General features: G+C 36.5%; 1 protein-coding gene across 5 annotated transcripts in view; it reads left to right on the forward strand.

Moving 5' to 3' along the window:
- Positions 1–27,949, forward strand: part of THADA (THADA armadillo repeat containing) — a 359,204-nt gene that overhangs the window by 24,543 nt on the left and 306,712 nt on the right. For 3 of the 5 annotated variants that reach the window (XM_032177807.2, XM_058428959.1, XM_032177808.2), the window contains 8 exons: positions 1,143–1,265; positions 4,835–4,958; positions 11,207–11,358; positions 13,410–13,611; positions 17,591–17,726; positions 18,006–18,142; positions 20,574–20,732; positions 22,416–22,573. In XM_032177807.2, coding sequence (XP_032033698.1) covers positions 1,143–1,265; positions 4,835–4,958; positions 11,207–11,358; positions 13,410–13,611; positions 17,591–17,726; positions 18,006–18,142; positions 20,574–20,732; positions 22,416–22,573 — 1,191 coding nt within the window. Of the gene's footprint in view, positions 1–1,142; positions 1,266–4,834; positions 4,959–11,206; positions 11,359–13,409; positions 13,623–17,590; positions 17,727–18,005; positions 18,143–20,573; positions 20,733–22,415; positions 22,574–27,949 lie in introns of those variants that run through there. The other 2 variants (XM_032177809.2, XM_058428960.1) reach the window with 2 other exon arrangements.

The following is a 27,949-nucleotide window of genomic DNA, read 5'->3' on the forward strand; positions in this document are numbered from 1 at the left end:
TAAAAAGAGCCCAGATTTTGGGAACGTGTGGGAATGGTCATGGAATTGGGCTACCACATCTGTTCATGATGGCCGTTCTGTGACCTGTTCTCTGATTCCATGAAGCTTACATTTGGGGTTAAAATCCAGAGTGAAAAGCACACACCCCTCCCCCCACCATTTTTTTTTCAGGAGTTCAGGATCAGCCTGGGCAACACAGTGAAACCCCATCTCTACTAAAATACAAAAAAATTAGCCAGTCGTGGCAGTGTGCTCATGTAGTCCTAGCTGCTTGGGAGGCTGAGGCAGGAGAATTGCTTGAACCTAGGAGCGGAGGTTGCAGTGAGCCGAGATTGTACCACTGCACTCCAGCCTGGGCAACAGAGTGAGACTCAGTCTCCAAAAAAAAAAAAAATAGTCTTGCTCTGTCACCCAGGCTGGAGTGCAGTGGTGTGATCATAGCTCACTGTACCCTCAACCTTCCAGGCTCAAGCGATTCTTCCTCCCCAGCCTCTCGAGTAGCTAGGATGACAGGGACACACCACCATGCCTGGCTAATATTTAATTTTTTTTTTTTTTTAGAGATAGTGTCTTGCTCTGTTGCCCAGGCTGGTCTTAAACTCCTGGGCTCTAGTGGTCCTCCCACCTCAGCCTCCCAAAGTGTTGTGGTTACAGGCAAGAGCCACCACACATGGCCAAAAGGCCTTTCATTTTGGTGTAGTAAATCAACCTTGGGCTCTGTTTTGTAAAGAAAAAATCTAAATGCTGGAGTTAAGGTAGTTTTAAGAAAACTTGGTAACAGCATTTTTATAGTTTTAAGTACCTCATAAAATGATCATTATCAAATAATCCAACTTGAATTAATTGCACAACACATTTATGGGGTGAAGAATTGGTAAAGTAGGGAAATGACTAAATAATCTTCAGGTTTGTGCCAACTTAAAGGAAATAGAACTGTGGTTTAATGACAGTATTCTGCTTTGCAATAATACTTTGTTTTTGGTATAAAAATTTTCTGTCAAAAAGAAACATTATAAAATATTAAGAGATGAAAAATCAGTACTCTCCTTGCCTGAAGTTTTATTCTAAAGAATTTGCCTCTCAGGCTGACATTTAAATTTAATGTGTGGCTCACCTCTGCTTCATTTCCTTTGTCTCAAAAGTTGTTTTGTAGGATACAGGAAAGTTCTCAGGTACTTTATAAATTGGAGCGGAGTAAATCCAAACGTGAACCAGAGAATGAGTTAACCAAACAGCACCCTTCTGTTTCTTTACAGCAGTATAAGGTAGGTGATAATATTTCTAAACATAGAGTTTTTTTAAAAATTAAAAAGTATTATGAATAAGCATTAAAGGGAAATAAATGGAAGTCTCTTGGTGAATTGTGTTTCTGTGCTTTTTTTCCTTCAAGCTGAGTGTTACCTATTTCTGGTGCTTTGGTACTCTACTTGATGTAGCCTGGGTTATGGAACCAGTGCTGTACTGGAGGACTGTTACAGAATGACATTAGTGGGCTAACCTCAGTCACTTTCAACTTATGTGGGCCAGATGAATTTAGTACTTTAACAGAAGGGTAATTGACAGTACTGAACTCTGTCCCTCTCCAGGGCAGAAGACTGCTGTTGCTGGGCCTGTTTTCTCTTTAGATTGGCATGACTTACAGAGGCTTGATATTAATGACTCTTGGCCCGTGATCCAGCTGTGGAGGGAGCTTGCTGTCTGTCTCACCTTGGAGTGAGCTTGAAGAGTAGGGCTGGATTTTAGGGCATTGTGTTAATGAAATGGATGGAAACCTGGGTACAGCAGCTCCAGTCTGGGCCAGGGCTTAGCTTGACAATCTTGAATTTCTTTTCAGCAGAACAGATTGAGTTTTTCACTGTTCTTCCCCCAAATCTAGCCTTTGAGAAGCAAACCCTTTTTTTCTCCTCAGGCCCAGATAGAAGACAGAGCTTACCTATTTATTTTAAGAAAGAGGTAGATTAATAGATTAATGATACATTTGAACTATGACATGCTCACTACTTACTCTAAACATTATTATGGATGCCCTTGGTTTTCAATTTTGTATTTAAAAGATAAAAAGCCATCAAACAAAGAATATTTCTATACAAAGGGTAAAATTAGCTTCGACCTTTTAAAATCTCAATGACGAAGATTGGGAAGTCACAACCTGAACTTTAAAGACATGTTTACTCCTGATTCTGCCACTTACTAGTTGGCTGACTTGAGTCTCATCAACTATAAGCAGAATTAGTAACCTTTCTCAAAAGATTGATTTGAGGATTAAATGAAAAAGCTCTTTGTAGACTATATATCTCTCCACTTGATCTTAGCTAAAAGGCCAAGAAGTGATGTAAACTATATATCTCTCTACAAAGCCTTGCTGGGAGTCATTAAAAGCGACTAGTGATGATGGGTCATGCCTATGATCTCAGCACTTTGGGAGGTTGAGGCAGGAGGATCACTTGAGTCCAGGACTTCAAGACTAGTCTGGGCAACATAGCAAGACCCCATTTCTATTTAAAAAAAAAGCCAACCCTGAGATGGGCATGGTGGTGTGCACCTGTGTTCCCAGATACTCTGGAGGCTGAGGCTTGAAGGTTGCTGGAGTCTAGGAGATCAGGGCTGTGGTGAGCCTTAATTGTACCACTGCACTCCATCCTGGGCAACAGAGCAGCAAGACCCTGCTTCAAAAAAATTAATAAATAAAAATTTTAAAAGTGACTAGAATATGTATTGAAGTCCCCAGTATGTGTGTGGGATAGTTAAAAAAATTTTTTTTAATTAATTAATTCTTTGTAGATGTGGGTTCTTGCTGTGTTACCCAGGCTGGTTTCGAAATCCTGACCTCAAATGATTCCGCCACCTCCACCTCCCAAAATGGTGGGATTACAGGCATGACATACTACCTATTCTAAACATTACTATGAATCATTGTGGATATTATGCCCAGCCTAGTTATTTTGTAGTTTCTCTTAGATCATTGGTAGATTTAACAATGCATATCTCGTTTGCGTTCTTTTTGCAAGGGGTAAAATGACATTTGTGAAAACTCAGTTACTTGGAAACAAAAGCTGTTTTTTGGATTGAGATTCTGAATTTTCATGTATGCATGATTTCTTGGTCTGTGTTATAGGTATGCATGTTTTGAAAATTAGTCCTTTGAGTCTTAATCTGAGTCAGTCTCATGGTTGTGCTTTTTCCCTACTGGTACACCTGTGGCTTTTGGAGGTTGTGACCTTGGCACTATATTGTTATAATCGTCACACCATCATAAGAGTGGGTGCCATGCACAGTGTGTGGTAGGCTCAGTGCCAATCGGTAGACTAAGTGCTGGGGGAGAAGAGGAGGCTATTAGTTGAAAAAGACATCTTGTAGGCTAATGAAGATTATTTTATACCTAAATAACTGATATTAGTAACCAGAGTACTTTTAAATTTATAAAAGGTTAGATGTCCATGTTCTCATTTAACCTTTAATAAAAAGGCTGTGAGATGACATTCTTATCCCCACTCAACTAGTGAGAAAGCTGAAGCTCAGTGAAGTTCATAACCTGTGTAGAGTTCCTCAGCTAGTAAGTGGTAGAGTCAGAACTCCAATCGAGACCTGCTCTTGACTCCAAAATCTCAGTATTTTCTCCCCCCTCACCCCCAGTAGTAGCTTAATGAAGGCTTGGAGATAAGAAAGTACAGGGAGAACTTAGGGAATGGTGAATTCACTGATGTGAATGACATAAAATACCTTGGGGAATGGAGGACTTGAGTAATGGGAAGTGAATCCAAAGAATCAAGTTGAAAATGGATAGCTTTCAGTGATAGGCCAAGGGATTTGGAAGCTTCACTGGGAACCATTAAAAGTGATTAGAGCATATACTGAGCATTAGTATGTATGTAGGATAATGTGCTCAGCACTAGGGATCCAAGCATAGAAATGTGGTCCCTGCCTATATTGTGGCTACAGTCTGATTGCAGGAAAGAAGAACTATATTTAACCATATAAATGACAATACGGTTTGAATGATACTTCTTAGTGGATGATCTTGTTTTTTTTTCAGAGGGAGTTTCGCTCTTTTGCCCAGGCCAGATTGCAGTGGAGTGATCTTGGCTCACTGCAACCTCTGCCTCCTGGTTTCAAGCAATTCTTCTGTCTCAGCCTCCCGAGTAGCTGCAGCTACAGGCCTCTGCCACCACACCTGGCTAATTTTTGTATTTTTAGTAGAGACAGGGTTTCATGTTGGACAGGCTGGTCTCGAACTCCTGACCTCAGGTGATCCGCCCGCCTCGGCCTCCCAAAGTGCTGGGATTACAGGCATGAGCCACCATGCCTGGCCCTTGTTGTGCTTTAATGTGAATCTTGTTTTACTTATAATTAAAAGTAGCTTAACTAGGATATTTTTCAGTAATGGCTCTATTTCTTTGAAACCTAATAGAATTAATAACCTAATAAACTCTTAGGGCTTGTTGGACCTAAAGGATAAATCCCCAAGGTTGCATGTCCTTCACCTGAGAAATGAATGCAGGGATCTTTGGTAGAGTCAGTTAAGACTAGGGCTGTTGAACCCAGTGAGACTCTGTCTTAAAAAAAAAAAAAGTGTATATATCTGTCCGGGCTACAATAGAAATTGTACTTCTTGTTGACTCTGCAAATATAGGGTTTATTAAAGTCATGATATAGCTTATGGTCAAGGGTGCTAACCTGAATTATTAAGCAAAGTGAACAACCAGTATCGTTTTTTGAAATTTTCTATTTTTAAATTGAAAACAAAAACACCCACTCTTAAAGGGTGTTTAATACTCTGAATATAACCTATTGTGACGTAATTATACTTACTGTAATTTTTTTTTTTTTTTTTAAGAATTTCATGTCATCCATTTGTAACAGTCTTTTTGAAGCATTGTTTCCTGGATCTTCCTACTCGACTAGATTTTCAGCTTTAACCATTTTAGGCTCAATAGCTGAAGTTTTTCATGTCCCAGAAGGTAAGTGTTTAATAATGTTAGGGGAAATAATTTTTTTTCTTTCAAAACATACTTATTCTACAGTTTGCTTTATTTGAAGTTTCAGTTTTGTTGCCTTTCTTTGAGGTTTTATTCTTACCATATAATTCTTGCTTGTACATAATGAAATTTGCCAGTAAAGGACAGAAGAGAAACAAACTGTCTCCCTTTTCATTGATCATTATTTGCCAACCCCAAAGTATAATTTTCATGGATTATGCTTATTATGGAAAGAGTTCCAGCTATTACCTCCCTAATTTGTTTGTTGCTGTTTTAAGATAGTATCCAATCTGTTCTTTAAGTTTTAAAATTTGAAATAATAATAGCTTCTATTATGTTTAATATTTCTCAGTGAGTCTCTGTGGTTAAAATGTGGTTTCCCTTACATGCTGTCTGTTTCATAGGCCTCAATCTGGTTTCAGAAAGACAATATGAGGATGTAATTTCCAAGTATTCTGATTTAATGATACCCTTTGTTTTTCCTTCTGTGTGGTTCTCAAGAGGGTGAAATTTCAGTTCCCTCTTTGAATCTTTGTTTGTTTTTTCCTTTTTGACAATAAATGATTCCTTTTTTTTTTTTCTTTTGAGACAGAGTCTAGCTCTGTTGCCCAGGCTGGAGTGTGGTGGCGTGATCTCAGCTCACTGCAACCTCCGCCTCCTGGGTTCAAGCGATTCTCCTGCCTCAGCCTCCCGAGTAGCTGGGACTTCAGGCGCGTGCCACCACTCCTGGCTAATTTTTTGTATTTTTAATAGAGATGGGGTTTCACCATGTTAAGTCAGGATGGTGTCCTGACTTCATGATCTGCCCGCCTTGGCCTCCCAAAGTGCTGAGATTACAGGCGTGAGCCACCTTGCCCTGCTGAAATGATTCTTTTTTCCCGGTATATGTGTGTATATGTGTTAGAATGTGGGATTTCTTGCTTGTGCTCAGTCTTCATTGACTGTGGTCAAACAGGAAAATATCCTGCTCAGCTGCTCCTTCACAGGGAATGGTCAAAGCACAAGGGAGCTTTACACTATCATTTGATTTTTTTTAATTTTAAATTATTGGGCAAAGTGTAATTTTTTGACAGGAGGACAGTTAGCTAATGTAAAAGAGGCTTGCTTCATTTGGGGAAAATCAGTTTTTAAAAGTTTTTATTCTGAAAAAATTTAAATCAACAGCAAAGTTTCAAGACTGGTTCAATGAATAGCTATGTATGCTTTACCTAGATTCATCTTTTTTTTTTTTTTTTTTTTTTTGAGATAGAGTCTTGCTCTGTTGCCCAGGCTGGAGTGCAGTGGCGTGATCACTGCGACCTCTGCCTCCTGGGTTCAAGCAGTTCTCCTGTCTCAGCCTCCTGAGTGGCTGGGATTACAGGCACGTGCCACCACGCCCAGGTTAATTTTTGTATTTTTAGTAGAGACGGGGTTTCACCATGTTAGTCAGGCTGGTCTCGAACTCCTGACCTCAGGTTATCCACCCTCCTTAGTCTCCCAGAGTGCTGGGATTACAGGCGTGAGCCACTGCACCCGGCCAATTCATCAGTTATTAATATTTTGCAATATTTGCTATATCTGTGTCTTTTATTAATTCTATAACCATAACACAATGATCAAATTCAGGAAATTGAATGTTGATACAATGCTTTAATTGAATACGCAATCCATATTTAAATTTTGCCAATTGTCCCAACAAATGGCCTTTTATATTATAGAACAAAAAGCTTCCTATAATCTGGGAAGCAATCCTAGATCACACACTGCGTTTTGTTGTTATGCCTCTTTTTAGCTTCCTTTAATCTGGAAAGTTTCTAATTTTATGATACTAACATTTTGGAAGAATATGTCTCAGGGTTTGTCTCATTGTTTCCTGATGGTTTGATTCATGCTGTACATTTTTGCAGGAATGTTGCATAGGTGATAATGGTGTTCTTCACAGGGCATCCTATTAGAGTATTGATGATACTGGCTTGTTCCAGTTTTTATAATAAGAAATATGATCACCTTATTCAAGTGGGGATGGCAGGCTGAAAAATGGTCTCCAAAACACATCCACTTCAAATCCTTAGAAGCTGTGAATGCAAACCTTACATGGAAAAAGGGTCCTTGCAGATATTCTTAAGTTTAGGATCTTGAGGTGAGATAATTCTAGATTATCTTGATGGACCAAAAATGTCATCACAAGTATCCTTACAAGACAGAGGCAGAGAGAGATTTGACAAACAAAAGAGGAGGCAGTGCGACAGCATAGGTAGAGATTGGCGTGATATGGCTACAGGCCTGGAATGCCTGCAGCTGCTAGAAGCTGGAAGAGGCAAGGAGCAGATTTTAGAGCCTCTGGAGTGCATGGCCCTACTGACACCTTGATTTTGAACTTCTGGCTTCCAGAACTATGAGAGAATAGATTTCTGTGGTTTTAAGCACCAAGTATGTGGTAATTTGTTACAGCATTCAGTGAATGCAGGAGTCTCCCATCAGTTCATATAATTTCAATAGTACTTCAACTTAATTTAGAAAATAAGTTTTTACCTTACAGTGATTGATTACTTCAACCATATAACAAAAAGTTTCCTGCACATTTAATGTAGTTGTAGCTGCATCTAAGTGTGTGGGAAATAAAACTAGGCTGAAGAGTACCTATAATTTTTCAGTCAAGAGAGTAATTTAATACATTTAAATGTACTTTAAAAATGAAAACACTGAGTCATCTTTCTAATGAATGAGTTGCATGTAATTGGGCAGTGACTTATGCCATCGTAATTATGTTAGACAACTGGGAGGTAATGCAAATGGAGCAAGCCATACTGTAGGCATTACTTTTAAAGGAGGCTTAAGAACCTTGACTTTGAAGTACAGGAAGGGAGATGTAAATTCATCCTTCTTTATCATCTGAAGAACTTCAGTGATAGGACTGATTTGAGATTAGTCAAATGGTTTCTGCCTTTCCTAGACCAAGAAGAATAAGTTGCATGCATCTTTCTTATGTGGAATCAAATGCCACAATATTGATGGTAAAAAATTCTACAATTAGATTAAAAGGATTTGTTCAGCAAATATTAATTTAGTGCTTATTATATGTCAAACAGCGAGGACATTCACAGTCCCAAACAAGGTGCTTCTTCCTTTGGAGCTTGTGTTTCAGTGAAGGGAGACAGTAATGAACAAGTAATACATAGAATTTGTATATATTATGTAGATATAAGATTATGTAGATTATGTATGTACAAGCTGTAGATAAGTTCTATGAAAAATATTTCAAGAAGATAAGGGGGATTTATAGAAGACCTAGGAGGCTGGAGAGTGTTAGTGGCTTCATACAGTGGTGTCATAAAGGGCTTCAGATTTGAAAAAAGCTCTTAAACAACTGTTGGATAAAAGAATAAATCATGAAGGAAGTTAGAAAATATTTTGAGATGAATGAAAGCAAAAATACAACATACGAAAACTTATGCATTGCAGCAAAAGCAGTGCTTATAGGGAAAGTTATAGCTGTAAATGCCTACATTAAAAGATCTTGAATTAACTTTCCACCTTAAGCAATTAGAAGAGAAGAACAAACTTAAAAGGAAGGAAACAAAAAGATTAGAACAGAGATAAATGAAATAGAGAACAGAAGAACAAAAATAATCTACGAAACCAGAAATTGTGTTTTTTAAAGATCAACAAAACAGACAAAGTTTGCTAAACTGACTAAGATAAAAGAAAGACAGTATAAACAACTAAAATCAGAAATGAAAGTAGGAACATTTCTATTAAGTTTGCAGAAATAAAAATTATTGTAAGACAATACAGTGAACAATTGTAACACCAACAAGTTAGATAACCTACATGAAATGGACAAGTTTCTAGAAACATGACAGTTACTGACTTGAGAAGAAATAGAAAATGTGGGCAGACCTATGTAAGAGATTGAATCAGTATTCCAAAGGCTCACAGAAGAAGAGAAAGTTCAGGGCAAGTGACTTCTCTGGTGAAATCTACAAAGCATTTAAAGAAGCATTACACCAGTCCTTCTCAGACTCTTTCAAAAAATTGGAGAGAAGGGAACACCTCCTACCTCATTTTATAAGACCGTCATTACCCTGATACCAAAACCAAGGACACTTAAAAGAAAACCGGCCGGGTGTGGTGACTCATGCCTGTAATCCCACCACTTTGGGAGGCCGAGTCAGGTGGATCACCTGAGGTCAGGAGTTTAAGACCAGACTGGCCAACATGGTGAAACCCCGTCGCTACTAAAAATACAAAAAATTAGCTGGGCGTGGTGGCAGGTACCTGTAATCCCAGCTACTCAGGAGGCTAAGGCAGGAGAATCGCCTGAACCCAGGAGGCTGAGGTTTCAATGAGCTGAGATTGCGCCATTGCACTCCAGCCTGGGTGACAAGAGCAAGACTTCATCAAAGAAAAGAGAAGAAAACGGAGAAGAGAAGGAAAAGAAGAAAGAAAAGAAAAGACCAAAGACCAATATCCCTTATGGATATAGAGGCAAAAACCCTCAATAGAATACTAGCAAACCAAATCCAACAGCATATTAAAAGTGTTATATACCATGAGTAAGAGGAGTTTATCCCAGGAATGTAAGGGTGGGTCAATTTAAGAATAATAGTCGATGTAATACACCACATTAAGATGAAGGTGGAAATACCATGTGATCATCTCAATTTATGCAGAAAAAGCATTTGACAAAATTCAGTACCCTTTTATGATTAAAAAAATGAACACAGCAAAACTAGAAATAGGAAGGACAAGATGATGAAGGACATTTGTAACACAACCACAGGTAACATCACACTCAGTGGTGAGAAACTGAGAGCTTTTGTCCTAAGATCAGGAAGATGACACAGATGCCCACTGTCACCACTGCTGTTCACCATTGTACTGAAAGTTCTAGCCAGAGCAATTATACAAGAAAAAAATAAAAAGCACTCAGATTGGAAAACAAGAAGCAAATCTGAGCAGAGTTGTTGAGGAAGTAACAAAAACCTCAGGTGTAGGCTCTAGAAATTTCATAGGGTTGTTCTAACTTGTAAATTAAGATTAAATGAGAAGTTTGTATCCCAATTTATATTCCTCAAATTAACTAAGCATAAGAAAGTTTTCAGTTTTCATTAGGAGTTCACTTGTGAAATGTTTTTAAATGTTCTTCACATTTTGCCATGAAACCTGTTTTTCCACAGTTCTTGAGTCTTCATCCTAGAGTTAAGTGGAGTCAGTGATTGCCATCATTCTTTGGGATAATTTTTCTTTTCAACCCTTGGTTGGCTGAAATTCCTTTTTCTCTAAGAGTTTCTGGAGATAAGTAGTTCTTAATTTCTTGCATATTATAAAATGTTTCTATTGTTCTTACACTTGAATAAGAGTTTGATAGGCAAAGTTCTTCATCCCTTCGTTCCCTGAGGATTTTGTAAGCATTGCTCCATTATCTTTTAGCACTACATGTTGTTATAGGGATGAGTGAAGCCAGTCTAATTTTTTGCATTTTGTCGATGAATTGAGCTTTTCCCTGAAGGGCCAAAAGATTCCTTCTTTATCTTTGACTCCCAGTAAGTCTATCAGGATATGTCATCATACTGATCATTCTATGTCAGTTCACTCTAAGATACAGTAGGACTTTGCTTTTTCTTGAGACCAGGTCTCACTCTGTTGCGCAGGATGGAGTGCACTGACGTGATCTCAGCTCACTGCAACCTCTGTCTCCTGGCCTTGAGCGATTCTGCTGCCTCAGCCTCCCAAGTAGCTGGGATTACAGTCATGTGCCACTATGCCTGGCTAATTCTTGTATTTTTAGTATAGGTGGGGTTTTACTATGTTGGCCAGGCTGGTCTCAAACTCTTGACCTCAGGTGATCCACCCACCTCGGCCTCCCAAAGTGCTGGGATTACAGGCGTGAGCCGCTGAGCCTGGCCAGGACTTTGTATTCTAGGTTAAGAAGTTTTATTAAGATTTTTAAAAAGATATGTTTCTAAATTTACTTGTTTTATTTTTAACAATAACTTAGGAATCTTTTATATAATATCTTTCGAAAGATAATGGAATGGTTTAAAAATCTTTTAATTTGGAGAACTGTAGTACTTATTTTGTCATTTTAAGAAATAAATTAATGGAAAGGTTACTGTTTTAGCTATCGTGGGTAAAGTATGAAGTGTGGTTTTTTGGTACTTATTTTCTATAAATTTGGTCAAATAACTTCAGAAGATTGATTTCTTTTTGTTCACTTTTAAATCTTTTTGTTTTTAAAATATTTTTAGGCAGAATTTATACAGTGTATCAGCTGAGTCATGATATTGATGTTGGTCGTTTCCAAACACTAATGGAATGTTTTACCAGCACTTTTGAAGACGTGAAAATTTTAGCATTTGATCTTCTGATGAAATTATCAAAAACAGCTGTACATTTTCAGGTATCAGGACTTTTCTAGTATAAATGTGGTATGTGCATGGAAACTTTCTATCAGCAGATTAAGCAATCTGAGGATTATTCATGTGCTTTGCATCTGCCTTCTCATGTTTTTGGACTGTTTCTTTCAGTTATCATCAATACCTCTCTACTATTTCGGGGTTAATGGGAAAGGAGGAAATATGAAAAAGTAAATAAGGCACAAATCAGTGAGCTTTGCTGTTTTTATTGCTTTGATAAAAAGGGAGGTGTAGGAGGTGGTAGGTTTTATTGTTTACAAGATTATTGGTAGATTTTAGTTAACTGTGGTTTCCCCTGTTCCCTTGGACGTGTAATGTTCGATCAGAACACATCGCTTACAGTAACTTGTATTTTTTGAGATAATCTCCCTTTTTCATACACTTGAGAAACTGAGTGTAAATGAGGTAGAGAGGATGTTTCTGGTTTTTCAACCAGCAATAGCTAAACTGAGACTGAAACTTACCGAGTACTTACGTCGATTAACCTAAGATGATGGAACAAAGACATTTTAGACTTCAAAGGCTATTTATTATCTTTCTTACTAATGATTAATAAAACAGTTCTGGGGCTTAACTGTCAGTTAAAAAATGGCTTAGATGCTTAATTGGTTCTTTCTTATACTTATTTAAACTTGAACTTTGGCCACTACTTTTAAGTTTTTTATTTAGGTCATAGAAAATAAACATATCAAATGGTAAAGAATTTAAATTGAAATAAACAGATATTTAAATCAGCACATTTGATATCTACTGTTGTGAAATTATAAAACATCATCAAAATTTGTAGACCTATAATCAACTTCAAAATTGAGTATATAATTATTTTTTCCTAACACAAGATAGGGAATAATCCTAGTAGAATCAGAATATTATTGAGCAGCCAAACCCTGACTTCCAGACTGGTGAACACACAGCTTGCCAGTTGTTGAAGCTGGGACTAGGACTTATGTCTTCTGTTGTCAGCCCAGTACCTTTCCGTGACTACAACAGCAAACTGTCCTTTCTTCTGTCTTCTTTAGGACAGGCTATGTGAGTGGATGTTTCTGTGAGATATAGGTGTGGGAGCTCTGATGCATAATTTCTGAGGCTGAATTGATCACTTTGTTTTCCACACACACACACAGTTTCACCAGGTACAGCCTCCCAAGGGATTTGCAGTTTTCTCCAGTGAACTACCTGGATAGGAAGGAGGAAGGGAGAAGGGCAGCCATATGATGCCCAGGTGAAACAAGCCCTGAGAGACTATGAACTGCCCTGTCTAGAAATAGTAAAGATAGTCTGGCTGTAGTCATAGCAAAATTCTACAGGACAAGTACACTTTTGCTGAAGAAAGAAGCAGTTTTAAAAAAAGGTTTTATCAGTGTTGAATTTCCCAATTGAAATTATTTCCAGCTGATTAATAATCATTAATTACTGTAATAAAAAACTCACCTATATTCAGGGAGAAAGGAAACTAATGTTTATATTGAGTTACAATTATATGCCAGACTGTGTTTTTTTTTTTTTTTTCTTTTAATAGAGACAGAGTCTCACTCTATTGCCTAGGCTGGAGCACAGTGGTGCAATCATGGCTTACTGTAGCCATGAACTCCTGAGCTCAAGTGATCCTCCCCTCTCAGCCTCTTGAATGGCTGGGACTACAGGTGTGCACCATTACACCCAGCTGATTTTTAAGATTTTTTGTAGAGTAAGTTTTTTGGCTCACCGTGTTGCCCAGGCTGATCTCAAGACTCCTAACCTCAAGTGATCCTCCCATCTTGGCCTTCCAAAGTGATGGGGTTACGGATATAAGCCACCGCACCCAGCCTATGTTTTTTTTTTTGTTTTTTTTGAGATGGGGTCTCACTATGTTGTCTTGGCTGATCTTGAGCTCTGGGCCTCAAGTAATCCTCCTCCATCAGCCTCTTGAGTAGCTGGGACTCTAGGCTTGAGCCCACTGTACCCAGCTCCAGGCTGTGTTTTAAAACAATTTACTATTTTTTTAAATTAAAGAGATCTTTAATTTGACAGTTACTGAGTTTGCGCTTTATTCTAGGATTCGGAGAAACTACAAGGCTTATTTCAGGCAGCATTGGAGCTCAGCACAAGCACCAAACCATACGACTGTGTGACAGCTTCCTACCTGCTGAACTTCTTAATCTGGCAGGATGCTCTACCGTCATCCTTGTCTGCCTACTTAACTCTGCAAGATAATGGAGATAGGCCTGCTGCTGTGGTGGAAAGGAACACATTAATGGGTTTGTATTGATGTTTGTGCTTATCAAAACCAATAGCTTAGTCTCAGTATTCATTTGGTTAGAATATTTAATGGTTAAACATATACTTTGTGGTTTTTTATTTAAAAGTTTGTCAGCATATAAGAGCACCATGGGTTCTTATTATGCAAATGAACATTTTACTCAGCTATAATACTTTTTTCTAAACAGAGGATTTATGTTGAATAAGTACATATACAAATATTTATTAATAAAGCTCTTTTTAAATGTGAATGACCTCTTTCTCCACCAAAAGTGTGCTTTTTTCCCTACATAAATTATACTGTGACTAGAGACAGACCATCTTTATTGTTTCTATATAGGCAGAGTTCCTTTTTCTGTCAGGGTTTATGTTTTAATTAACTGTCATAGCCCTGCCTTTTTCTCTTCCCAAATAGCCAGTTCCAAAACCTAGGGTCTGAGATTGTTCAGATCTAGTGATTTTCAACAAATATTGATTGGGGATTCATGTACTTAATTTTATGCTAGTCAGTCTTCATTTTGGAATTGTACTAGAAATAAGGACAGATAAGGTTTTTTTTTTAATAGGAAAAGGGAGATCAGATATAGAAAGAGAGTTAAAAATGATTATTTCCAAGGTGGTGGAAACAGCCATGAAAAAGAGAACTAGTAATGGGAGAAAAAGAGGAGGCCATGGGTACTTCTGGTGGGAATATGGCCAGAGATCTGGAGATAGAGAGATGACAGTACCATGGAGGATGATGCTTGCCTACTTGAATTGCTTCATAGCTGGATTTAAAAGGAGACCCTATTGAGACAGTGGGAAGAAGACTGCAATTGAGGTGAATAGGGAGTGCATGCTTCACATAAAGGCTTTCAATTCAAGACATTTTGGGACTTTATGAGATATTTCAAACATACAAAGAATGTTTAAATATAGAAGGCTTACATATATATATATATACACACACGTAATATATATAAAATGTAAAAAGTTCGCAAGTTTTATTCACAAGCTAGGTGATCACACTTAAGTCATACAATAACACTCATATCTTTGAAGCCTTTCCTTTATCCTGGCTGTATTTTATATTAATTTTTATCTTCTTTTTTTAATAATATTGCCGTTGGTGTATATATTATTACATATTATTCAGTTTTACATGATACTGAATTTTCTCAGTAGTACTTACTTTATATATTGTACAGATTTACCACAATTTATGAATCCGTTCTCCTGTTGATGGATTTTTTTTCCTAAATAAATAATGCCAATGTAAACATTCTTATGTAGATCTTTTACATATAGGTTGAGCATCCCTAATCCAATACCCGAAATGGTCCGAAATCCAAAGCTTTTTGAGTCCCAACATGACACTCAAAGGAAATGCACATTGGAGCCTTTTGGATTTTGGATTTTCACATTTGGGGTGTTCAAAGTATGATGCAGATATTCCAAAATCCGAAAAAATATAAAATCTGAAACTCTTATGGTCCCAAGCATTTCAGATAAGGGGTACTCAGCCTGTATATTAATATCTTCTAATGCACATGTCTAAGAGTTTATGGTAAACAAATGGAATAACCTGGTCACAAAGTATGTGCATCTTGAACTTTATGAGATGATGCCAAGTAGGCTTTTAAATTACACTCTCACAAACGAATTCTGAGATTTGTATTGCATCACATCATCATCATAATTTGCTATTGTCAGATTTTAAAAATTTATATAAAATGATATCTCATTGTGGTTTCATCTTACATTTACCTGATTACTAATATAATTATTTTTTCCCATGTTTACAAGCCATTTACTCTTCCCTACAATGCAATGCCTGTCGATGTCCTTTGTCCAGTTTTTCTATAGGGTTGTTTGTCTTTTTCTTATTGATTTTTAGGAGTTCGTTTATATGTTCTGAATAATAATTTACTGTTTTTACCAAATCTAATATTTAGAATATAACCTTCTCTTTCCAAGGCGTTGAGGGGAGATGTCTGTTATATTGGTATAACTGGACATGTACATGCAAGAGAATGAAATTAGATTCACTACCTTATGCCATATACAAAAGCTAGCTCAAAATAAATAAAAGACCTAAATATAAGAGCTAAAACTATAAAACTCTTAGAAGAAAACATAGATGTCAGTCATTGTGATCTTGGGTTAATAAATGGTTAGTTATGACTTCCAAAGTACAAGCCACAAAAGGAAACAAAAGATAAATTGGACTTCATCAAAATTTAAAACTATTGTATGTGAAAGGATGCCATTAAGAAATTGAAAAAGCCTGAAAAATGGGATATTTGCAAATCCTATGTCTGATAAGGGACTTTAGTATATATAAAGAACTTGTACAACTCACTAATAAAAGGACATAACCAAATTTTAAAAATGACTAAGAATCTGAATAGACATTTTTCCAAAGAAGAATGAGCAATAAGTACATGAAAAAGTGCTCAACATCAAAAGCCGTTACAGAAATGCAAATCAAAATCACAGTGAGGAAGCACTTCGCATCCTATAGGATGACTATAATTTAAAAAATAGATGATAACAAGTGTTGATGAGGATGTGGAGAAAGTGGAACCCGCATAGACTCTTGGTGGGATTGTAAAATGCTGTATCTGCTTTGGAAAATAGTCTGGCAGTTCCTCAAAAGGCTAAACATAGAGTTACCATGTGACCCTACAGTTCCACTCTTAGGAATTGTCTTAGCTCGAGCTGCTGTAACAAAATGCCATAGACTAAGTGGCTTAAACACAGACCTTTATTTTCATAATTTTAGACGTAGAGAATTCCGATATCAAGTTTCCAGTTCCTGATAAGGGGCCTCTTTTTGACTCTGAGATGGCCATGTTGCTGTGTGCTCACATGGCAGGAAGAGAGAGCAAGCTCTGGTCTTTGCTCTTATAAGGGCACTAATCCCATTATGAGGGTCCTAACCTCATGACTTAATCTATTAATTACCTTCCAAGGTCTCCATCTTCGATTATCACATTAGGGATTAGGGCTTCCACATACCAATATTGGGGTGGGGGAGGGAGCACAAACATGTAGTCCATAACAAGGATATACCTAAGAGGAATGAAAACATACATCTAAACAAAAACTTGTACAAGAATGTTTATAGCAACATTATTCGTAATAGCCAAAAAGTGGGAACAATCTACGTCTGTCAACAGATTAATGGATAAATAAAATGTGGTATATCCATGTGGTATGGCTATATAATGAACTATTACTCATCTATAGGAAGGAATGAAGTATTGATACATGCTTCAGCCTGGATGAACTTTGCAAACATTATGCTAAATGAAAGAAGCCAGTTTCAAAAGATCACATATTGTATGATTCCATTTATATGATATGTCCAGGCAACTAGTTTATTTTCTGTCTATAGATTTGCCTACTCTGGGCGTATCATATAAATGGAATCATACAATATGTGATCCTCTAGGGCTGGAGAAGGGTAGAGGTGCAAGGAGAGCAGTGACTGCTAACAGGTAAGTTTTCTTTTTTTTTTGGTTTGGTGGCAGGAGGGCAGTGGAAATGTTCTAAAATTAATTATGGTGATGGTTGTACATATGTGACTAATAAAAACTATTGTGTACTTCAAATGTATGAATTTTGTGGCATATGAATTACATCTCAGAAAAGCTGTTCTTTATTTTCTTTTTTAATTTGAAAGCCATCTGCTGTCCAATTAGCACATGCCATATCAGCCTGGGGTTTGATACCCTAGTGAGAGAATGTTTAGGAGGAAGGACTAAGAGTGAATGCTATAATGGATACAGGCAGTTTAGGGAAAGACATTCAGTTCTGCCTTAACTAGAAATGAGCCACCCTGTTGGATAACCCTGAAAGATCTCTTTTTGATTAAAAAACTCTAGTGTAAAGTTCATTTGAGTTGGCCATATTAATGGGAACTGTTTTGCTGTTTGTACATTTACAAATGTTTTAAAATTGACATTACTTTGATTTTCTGTTTGCTTTTTCTAGTTATCAAATGCTTGATGGAAAATCTTGGGGAAGAAATATCTCAGGCTGAAAATTCTCTGCTTCAGGCAGCAGCAGCATTTCCAATGTATGGGCGAGTCCACTGTATAACAGGAGCTTTGCAGAAGTTATCTCTAAAGTAAGGATTTCCTCAGCTGCCTCCTGTCCCAGAAATCCATTCATTTCTGAGCTTTAACTTCTGGTTGGAATGTGTCCTGGGGAAGGAATGCAGTCAATTGCTTTGAGTAAAATTGAAAATCAGATTTAAAAACATACATATCTGTGTGTATTTTTATGTCTCACATATTTTATATATTGAACAATTTTGAAACACAAATTCAACTCCTTTTATCTAATTTTCATTTTTAAAATGTAATTTTTGCTTTTAGTATAAATTTCCCTAATGTCCTTGTTGCAGCAGCCTGCAGTTGGTGAGCGAGTGGAGACCTGTGGTAGAGAAGCTCCTTTTGATGTCCTACAGGCTTTCCACTGTGGTGTCTCCAGTCATTCAGAGCTCATCACCTGAAGGCCTCATCCCAATGGACACTGATTCAGGTTAGCAAATGAAGAAGGCAGGCTAGAGTGCTGTGGTTTGATTATTATGTCTTTACCTCTTTTTTTTTTTTTCTAAGTATTTCTTTGGGGAGATATAAAAGCTAAGTTGAGGAGAAAAGAATTATTATTATTTGTGGTATTTCTGCCTTTTAGCAATAGTTTTAACTATTAAAAAGTAGCAAAAAAAAAAAAAAAAATTTCCCAAACCAGGGGATGAGCACAGTACCTTCTACCCCAGGGTAACTTGAGTTGTATAATACTGTGTAAGTTGAGCATCCCAAATCTGAAAATTGGAAGTACAAAATGCTCTAGATTTTGAAACTTTTTGAACACCAATGGGATGCTCAAAAGAAATGCTTATTGGAGCATCTGTATTTTGGATTTTCAGATTAGGGCTGCTCAGCCATTAAGTACAACGCAGATATTCCAATATTCAAAAAAATAAATTGAGAACATTTTTGGTCCCAAGCATTTCAGATAAGGGATGCTTAACCTGTACTAAAATTGAGTGTTCCCTTTAATACACAGAAAAATCTTGAAATATATTTATGTTTGGTTTGAAATAAAGTTTGTAAATGTATTTTAGAGTGCAAAGAGAGGCTTGTATTAGAAAAACTGACTGTATCATAAATACTCACTGTACCATACGCTGAAATACCTTGGGCTGATAATTAAGGTAATGTGGAATTATGTGTTTTGCACAGAGAATATTAGGTTTTGTTCTTTCCTAAAAATGAGTTAGAAGATTGGTGATGGTTCACGATAGTAAGACATTTATTTAGCCTGATGTTAGTCTAAATACCAAATTATTTTATTTAATTAATTTTTTTTTTGGTAGAGATGGGGTCTTCCTGTGTTGTGCAGGCTGCTCTTGAACTCCTGACCTCAAGCAATCCTTCTGCCTTGGCCTCTCAAAGCGTTGGGATTACAGGCCTGAGCCACTGTGCTGGCCTTAAATACCAAATTTTGACGCTTTAGATTTTCTGCTTGAGCAGTGCATAAGAGTAAGGAACATGCAATCTTATAGCTAATATTTGGGTCAGCAAAGTACCCATATATTCTGGATGAGAAATCTTGAATATTTCTGTTACCTACTGTGGGTAGATCCTACAGAGGATGCTAACATTATCTTTATTAGTGAAGAGTTTTCAGGTATCAGTTGGTCTCAAAAACTGTCTTTGCTCCACAGACTTTTCCTTCATTCTGCCTGCCTTTTTACCTCTGGTTGTCTTCAGTTTTGCAGCTCCTTCCCTGTGTTATCTGCCATACATTCTGAATTGCTTGAGGAAAGTCTCCCCTGAAAGCTGTAAAATTGAATGGATAAGATTCTTAAAAATTTATTCTCTGATCTTTTCTTGGTCTTTGCGTGGTTTCTTTTGGGGTCATTGTTAGTTTTTCATGGCTGTTGAAATTTATTTTTGACAAAATTCCAGGAAGGAACAAGATGTTGGTTGAATCATCATGATAGTAATTTGAGTGTTTGTATTTCCCATAGTACCTAAATATAAGTCAAAATAATAGATGTATAATAAATACTGGTTCTTCGATTTATTAATTGATTTCAGATGATTACCCATGGCCAGTTTTGAAAATCTGAGCCTGGCTAACTCCTTACTACCTAGCCATCCATTCATTCCTTCAACTCATATTCCTGAACCTCTGCCGTGAGCCAGTTTCTGTTATAGGCATTCGTCACTCAGTAATGAACAAAGTGTTGCATTCATGGAGCTTACATTTCCTAATCCAGTGAGTGCTTAGGGAATAAAAATGAAACTTAATGTAATATGAAGACTGTAAATTATAATTAGAAAGCAGTATGTTACATAATGTGTTTCAAAGTTGTGGAGTCTTTATGATATTCCTGTCCTATAAAAGATTGTTTTTGTTGTTGATGGGTTTTTAAAAATGTCTTTTTACCTTTCTGTCTTTAAACTTTGATACCTTGTATTATGATAGGGAAATAACCTCTTTTCTATTTTTTATTATTTATTTATATTTTAAATCAAATACTGATTTTTTTTCTACTTTTCTGTTGCCTGCTTCATTTTTCTTTCATAGAGAAATAGCCTCTTAAAACTAAATTTACTGAAGTTTATTGCACTTCTTTGACATGATTAGCACCATATTTGAGATATTTAGACAACACTAAGAAAAGCAGTGTAGATGACATGGCGGCCTTTGTCCTGTGAACAGTTTCAGTTAGTTTTTTTTGTTGTTATATTTCAGTCTAAATTGCCATATTTTAAAAATACACTCAAGCATCATGAAAACTCTATAAATAATTTTTATATTATCCACCTTGTTAGTCCCTTCTAATAGAGCTGATTATTAAGTATTGAAAATTATAGATTTTTTTGAGTAAGTATACCCAAGGGAAATCTGGCATGTGATGTGTTACTGGGTTTCATGTACACTCATTTCTTTCCCTCAGAGTCAGCAAACCGCTTACAGATGATTCTGAATGAGATTCAGCCTCGAGATACTAATGATTATTTTAACCAAGCCAAAATATTGAAAGAACGTGATAGCTTTGATGTGAAGGACTTGAATGCTAGTGTGGTGAATATTGATACTTCTACAGAAATCAAAGGTAACTTGTATAAAATGGATACTGTAATTCATGTTTAAGTAACAAGTAAAATGTACAGAATGCCCTTTTTATATAGTAAATCAGAGGTTGCAAATCTGTGCAGAACATTTCTAGAAAATAAAGTTTTTTAAAAATTTGGTTTTGGGAAAGATTTGGGTTTAGGAATGCATTTATAAGACTTTTACCAGACTATTAGGTGCTGTTGTGCAGCGAACAAGCTGTTAGAACAAAAAGCCTTGGAGTGATAAAACCTGCCTTGATAGCCCACGTGATGTAAGAGCAGTGCTATGTAATGAACCTGAGTTTGGGCAGCAATCAACTTCTCCCAGCAATGTGGTTCATTGTCTGCTGTGAGAGTTCTTAAAGTCAAGCAGGCTTTTAAAGGAAACAAACCTTATTAGTAAAATGGGAGCTGCTTTGTTGTATCAAGCTTCCAGAATTTGAGTTCTTACATCTTGTTTGATCATTAGTTGTTACTGAATTTTCTGCAGTGCTGTAAAACGTCATCAGAAGCAGCAATTTCTTAGTGATGTATTACGTATTCTACATTCTCCACTAGGTGGGGATATTGTCTTGCAAAAAATTATCTCCACACTTAAATTTTTAAATTACACAAAATAACATATAAATGTAATTATAGCCTATTGTAATAGTTTCAAACAACAGAGGTAAATATGAATTAAAAACAAATTAAATTCTTCCAAGGTTTCCTCTCCAATTCCATGTCTTCCTTCTTTAGTGCAATATATTATTTTATACTTATTCTATATATTTATGTGTATGTACACTTATCCATTTAATGCATTGGGCTTTTTAAATAAAAACACAAATGAGATTACCCTATAAGTACCATTTTGTCAGCATGCTCTTTTATTTAATATAATAGTTCATCTTGGATTTTAAAAAAATATCAGTACCAAAAATACTCCTAAAACTAGAATAAGAGAGTAAGTAAGGGTAAATATAGCTTATTGGCCACGGGAATTAAATATATTTTGAAAGATAATTTGTATTTTCCTTTGATTTTAAAAGTTATATTCTACTCCTTTACTAATGCAACAGACACCCTCACCAAAATAAATAAGGAGTGTATTTATTATAGTCATCCATATCATACTTTATGACAGAGAGGCAGAGTTTTGGAACAATATTGTGTTTTATTTTAAAATTTAATTTGAAAATAATAAATTAAAATACTGGGCCTGGCATGGTGGCTCATGTCTATAATCCCAGCACTTTGGGAGGCCCAAGCGAGAGAATTGCTTTAGTCCAGGAGGTGACGTGGTGAAACCCTGTCTTTACAAAAAAATACAAAAATTAACTGGGTGTGATGGCGCATACCTATAGTCCCAGCTACTAGGGAGGCTGAAGTGGAAGGATTGCATGAGCCTGGGAGGTCAAGGCTGCAGTGAGCCGTGAGCATGCTACTGCACCCCAGCCTGAGTGACAGAGCGAGACCCTGTCTCCAAAAAAGAAAAAAAAAAAAAACTTAGCATGATTTGTTCTCATAACACATGCTTGACAAATGTTAGCTTCTTTCCTTCTGAGTAAATATAACATGACAAATAGGGTTTGTTCAAGCAGATTATTCTTGGGGAAATTATGAATAAGCTTGTTTTTAGAAACCTGGGATATGAGTAATCAAGGTTGCAATAGTTGTGTTTTTTTTTTTGTTTGTTTAAGGTAAAGAAGTAAAAACATGTGATGTAACTGCGCAGATGGTGTTGGTATGTTGTTGGAGAAGTATGAAGGAAGTTGCTTTACTTTTAGGCACGTTGTGCCAGCTTCTGCCCATGCAGCCTGTGCCAGAATCTTCTGATGGATTATTGACGGTGGAGCAGGTAAGGCAGATGTTTATTCCACCATGTATAATTTCTGGTCAACCCATAAATCACAAACGTTTTTTATAACCCAACTTTTAAAAAAAAGGTTTAAAATTTTTCTTGAATAAAATCATACAAATGTCAACTGAAGAAAGTTCATGGTAATTTAGAATGTTAGACTTTATAATACATTTCAAAACTGGCATTTTTAGAAATATTTTTCTAAGGTATATAAATAACTAGATTTTACCTCACTTTTAACTGTAATATTATCTCTCATTTTTATTTCTCCATTTCACATACAGACTTAAACTTTAGCTTAAAATTGTCTTATTTAGTAAAACTCCACAAATCTCTTAAATTTTGGAAAGAAAAAAAAGTAACATGTTTGTTGATTATGGATCTCATGTTTCCCACTGCATTGATAATAAAGTTGTAGTCTTGGTTTTTTTGGCTGACTTTTGTTTTAAGACCACAAAGTTAGTTCACCATCTGGGACTGTTCAAGTGACTTGAGTGCAGTGTTTACAAGAAGTTAGTTTACCACAAGCATCTCATTTGGAAATATTTTAGATTTATTAGATTTCTGTTTTTAATTGATTCCTTCTTCCTTTCCATATGGTTTCGACAAATCCATTTCCCACCATTTTTCAGCAAAGATATATAACATGTACTTTCATTTTTAACTTTTTAAAAATAAAGGCAACTTTTTCCCTAGGGTGTTACAATTCAAGAACAAAACAAATATTGTAGTATGCTAATGCTGATTATTTCTATAATAACCACATGATTAGTTCCATGAAAATAATGCTAATACTTTTTTTTCTCACACTCCGTGGCTTTTGTTGCATGCATCTGGTTAACAGCTGGGCTTGTGATGTTGCAAGGCCTTGAGATGAAGAAAGGCAAAGGTGCACAGGACACTTCAGGCATCATTATGTTCCTTATTCTCTTCCAAATCAAATAGGCGTTAGTGTCCTAGAGTTACTTGCAGTCATTGCTGGTGACTGGCTATAGTGCCAATGCCAACATCTTTGCTGAGGAATCCAGCTATGATTAATGATTACTTCACTGATGTTCACCATCTTGCTAAGAAGTAAACATGTGCTAGAGGCCTTTGATTTCCCAACTTCTCTTTCCAAGGACAAGTTAAAACATTTAGTTTTTTGGGTTTGTTGGGTAGTGTTTAAAAAACAAATTAAGGGAAATGTATTTTGCTTTTACTGTAACTAAGACCTGAAAACTTCCTATGAACATTATTTTGCCTTGACACCGTTTACATAGCACCCAAATCTTATGTATTTAATTTATGTGCGACAGCCGTGTTAAAATTGGGAATTAATGTAAAATAAAACAGATGTTTGTTAAAAAAAAAATAATAATAATAATTATCACAAAAAGACAGGTTCTTATAAACCAAAGAATTCTTCCAGTGACTACTTGAATAAAAAATAAGATCCTGACTGTTTTTCTGTAAAACATTAGTTTCCATTGTAATGGGGTCCAGTCATTTTTCTATGTTGCCGTTCACATGGTAACCTCACATACATAGGTGTGAGAAGAAACTGATGACTGAGTGAGCGATGAAATGTATATGGTAATAGCAGTGTTCTAACACTGGAACCCCGTCCTCTGTGAAAAACTTGATTCTTTGTATTGCTGACTTTAGCTAAAGAAATGTCTCAGTTTAGGAGTCAAGAAAAATCCAAAGTCATCAAGAAATTAGTGTTATTTACATTACTGGAGGATTCCTGCTTTTAAACATAACATTTTGCCCCATGAACTTCCTTTAAATTAATAATAATTAAATATACTTACATGTGCTTAAAACCTTTAAGAGTTAAAAATATAAATGACAAAGAAGAACATCATTTACATTGGAATGGCTGGGCCACACCTGAGGTACACCCTTCCAAGGGCATAGTTGCCCTGGCAAAGCTAGATATGCTGTGCCTAGTGGTAAAACTATGAATTTAAGAGTCAAGCCTTAGGTGAATGTGACTGCCACCTGAATACACGGAGGCAGTAAAGTGACTTGCAGGCAGAATGCAACCCTAGTTACAGGGGAGAATGTGGAACTTGCATTTCTTATTCTTCAGAGTAATAACTGTGATCTACTTTTCTCTCAATGGATGAAGAAAGCCATTCCATACATTCTAAAATATAATTCGATTCTATTTTGAAATTTGATGACTTGAATGTAGATGACAGTCCGTTTAAGATCATCCTGATTTTACAGCTCCTTGTTTAAACGGATGGCCACTTAAATCCCCCATATAGGAGTATAAAAGGTAGGGGGATTACAATTTGGGGTTTTTTGTTACTGTGTGGGGTGAAGAAACGGGGCTTGTTTATAATTCTGCGTTTTCAGTGCTATATTCACAAACCATTAGAGCTGGAAGGATCATAGAGATGATATTATCCAGCTCTCTTGGACAAGAGGAAGCTGAACCCTGGATGTTACCTGGTTTTCCCGAGATTGCAAAGCTAGTTTGTGGCAGCTCTGGAACAGGAACCCAGTTCTTCTCCTTGCCAGCCTGTGTTCTGACATGGCACAGTGCTGCCTTTGTTGTGAGCTGCTCATTTAATTTTCCTTTAGGTTTAATTTTCTGTATTTCCCATATCCAGGTAAATTTTCACAAGCAACAAGACAGTAAGATGACTTGCTACTGAACTTTTTCTTAAATGATTGATTCCCTAGAGCTCTTCTTGTGAAGCAGTGTGCTGTCACCAGTTTCTCCAGGAGGAAAATGTGTTCATTCAGAGGCATGTCTGACTTTCCTCCTTCACTGTAATCACATAATGAAAGGTTCTTTCATAGTGTCCCTGTACAAGAGGCAGAGATAAAACCAACTTTGAGGGATGTAAGTGGAGACCCTTCAAGAGTAAGCAGTACACACAACCTTATCTCACAACTTCCTGACTAGTTGATGTGTGTGGAGTTTTCAAACTTGATGTTTTGCTGATGTAGAGCTTTTGCTTGTTACATTTTGTTGGTTCTCTTTTCATGGGCTATCTGATACCCAGTGCCTACTGATTTTTTAAAACAGCTTCCTCCACCTAGAGTACTGTATGAACTTAAGTTTATATGTATTTCCCTAATATTCCTAAAAAGAAGCTACTAGGTAGATTTTTCATTCATGCTTTCCCCCTCCAGTAATTATCGCCACAGAAGTCAGATGAGTAAGATTGCCAACTATTAGAAATTGCTATTTTAAAACGTTCTTTTTTAGTTTAGTTTTTTTTGTTTTTTTTTTTTTTTTTGAGGCAGTGTCCCATTCTGGCACCCAGGCTAGAGTGCAGTGGTTCCATTTTGACTCACTGCAGCCTCAACCTCCTGGGCTGAAGCCTCCCAAATATTCGGGACTGTAGGTGTGTGCTACCACTCCTGGCTAATTTTTGTATTTTTTGTAGAGACGGGATCTCACCATGTTGCCAGGCTGGTTTTGAATTCCTGGACTAAAGCAATCCTCCCACCTCAGTGTCCCAAAGGGCTAAGATTACAGGCATGAGCTACCATGCCCGGCCTAAAAATTCTGTTAGATTCTGTTGTAACTTTTATGATGCCCAGAGTTAACTACATTGATGTATTCCCTCAGTAGTGTCTTTTGTTATTATTTTAGATTTTCTGGAATGAACTACAAATGGGATATATGTTTATTCACAAGTCTTAAAGATATTGTATTTCTTTTGTATTTTCTTTTGCCAAAGTTTATTTTTTAGAAATTATAAATAATTTTGTTGAATTGCACTCAATGCAAGTTCCCATTTTTAAGCTTTGAAGTGAAGTTGTGCGTGTAACCACATCCTATTTATTGACTGCCTTACTACAAGGATATCGTGGGAAAATAAAGAAGTACATAATATGTGGTTCTGTGACCTCAAAGGGCTTAGAAATACAATAGGGGATACCAGACAGAAATTCATTTTAAAAAGTCAGACTACAGGGCAACAGTTAACATAGCTCATGGCTAAGAATTTGCTAGAAAGCAAAGAATAAACATTCTGGTAAGATGATATCTGAGTGGTAGAAAGTTATTACCTTTGTTGTTATGTACGAGAACAGTGTTTGAGCTTTGAAGAAATCCCAAAAGTTAGTAAGAATTCACTGTAGGAGAGAAGATACAGTTTAAAACATTAACTGTTTTACTGAAGTGTAAACTTTTGTAAAACATCCTGTTTAACCAAAGTGAAATTAAAAGTGGCTGTGTCTTAGGCTGGGTGCAATGGCTCACGCTTGTAATCCCAGCACTTTGGGAGGCCGAGGCGGGCGGATCACAAGGTCAGGAGATCAAGACCACTGTGAAACCCCGTCTCTACTAAAAATACAAAAAAATTAGCCAGGCGTGGTGGCAGGCGCCTGTAGTCCCAGCTACTCAGAGAGGCTGAGGCAGGAGAATGGCGTGAACCCGGGAGGCGGAGCTTGCAGTGAGCCGAGATTGTGCCACTGCACTCCAGCCTGGGCGACAGAGCCAGACTCCGACTCAAAAAAAAAAAAAAAAAAAAAAGTGGCTGTGTCTTAAAGTCAGAATTCAAATTAAGGCTTAGGGATTAAGTCTCACTACTTTATAGTATAAAATAAAAATAAAATGGACATTTATTGTTTGCTACTCTTTGCCAGGTACTCTGATAAACGCTTGAATGCATAATCTTATTTATTTCTCACAATAATCCTGTGAAGTAGGTTCTAGTGTTAGCTCCATTTTACAAGTAAGAGAACTGTGTTTAATTACTTTGTATTAGTAGTACATTTCAGAATTTACCTTCTCTAGATAAAGGGTAGATTTAAAATATATTTATATTTGTTTTTTATGGGTTTTATGCTTTAGATGAGCATTTAGATCTGCTAATTAGTCTGTTGGTGAATTATACATGCCTGGAAACATGGCATGTAGCTTCTTCCCCTGTGGAAATTTATACCCTGTGTGTCCATAAAACATGTTAATTTCCCTATAGAGATACTTTTTATGAAAAGTTAGGAGTAGGATATGCTAATTTTAAAAAGATAAGTGATTAGAATTTAAATTTCTGTTCTTTAAATTTTAAGAACAGAAATCACTGTATTTTTCTTGCATTTTGATCTTAATTTCCTTTATAAAAATCCTGAGATGTATGTTATTAAAAATTATTTTGTTGGAAGTAACATACTACCAGACTTCAAAATATACTACAAACCTGTAGCAACAAAAAAGTGTGGTACTGGCATGAAAACAGGCACGTAGACCAGTGGAACAGAATAGAGAACCCAGAAATTAATGTATCTACAGCCAACTGATTTTCAATAAAGGCTCCAAGAACACTCATTGGGTAAAGGACTGTCTGTTCAATAAATGGTGCTAGGAAAACTGAGTATGCTTTCTTCATATGCAGAAGGATGAAACTAGACCCACCTCTC

The sequence above is a fragment of the Hylobates moloch genome, unplaced genomic scaffold, assembly GCF_009828535.3.
Source record: "Hylobates moloch isolate HMO894 unplaced genomic scaffold, HMol_V3 SCAFFOLD_15, whole genome shotgun sequence".
NCBI classification, from domain to species: domain Eukaryota; kingdom Metazoa; phylum Chordata; class Mammalia; order Primates; family Hylobatidae; genus Hylobates; species Hylobates moloch.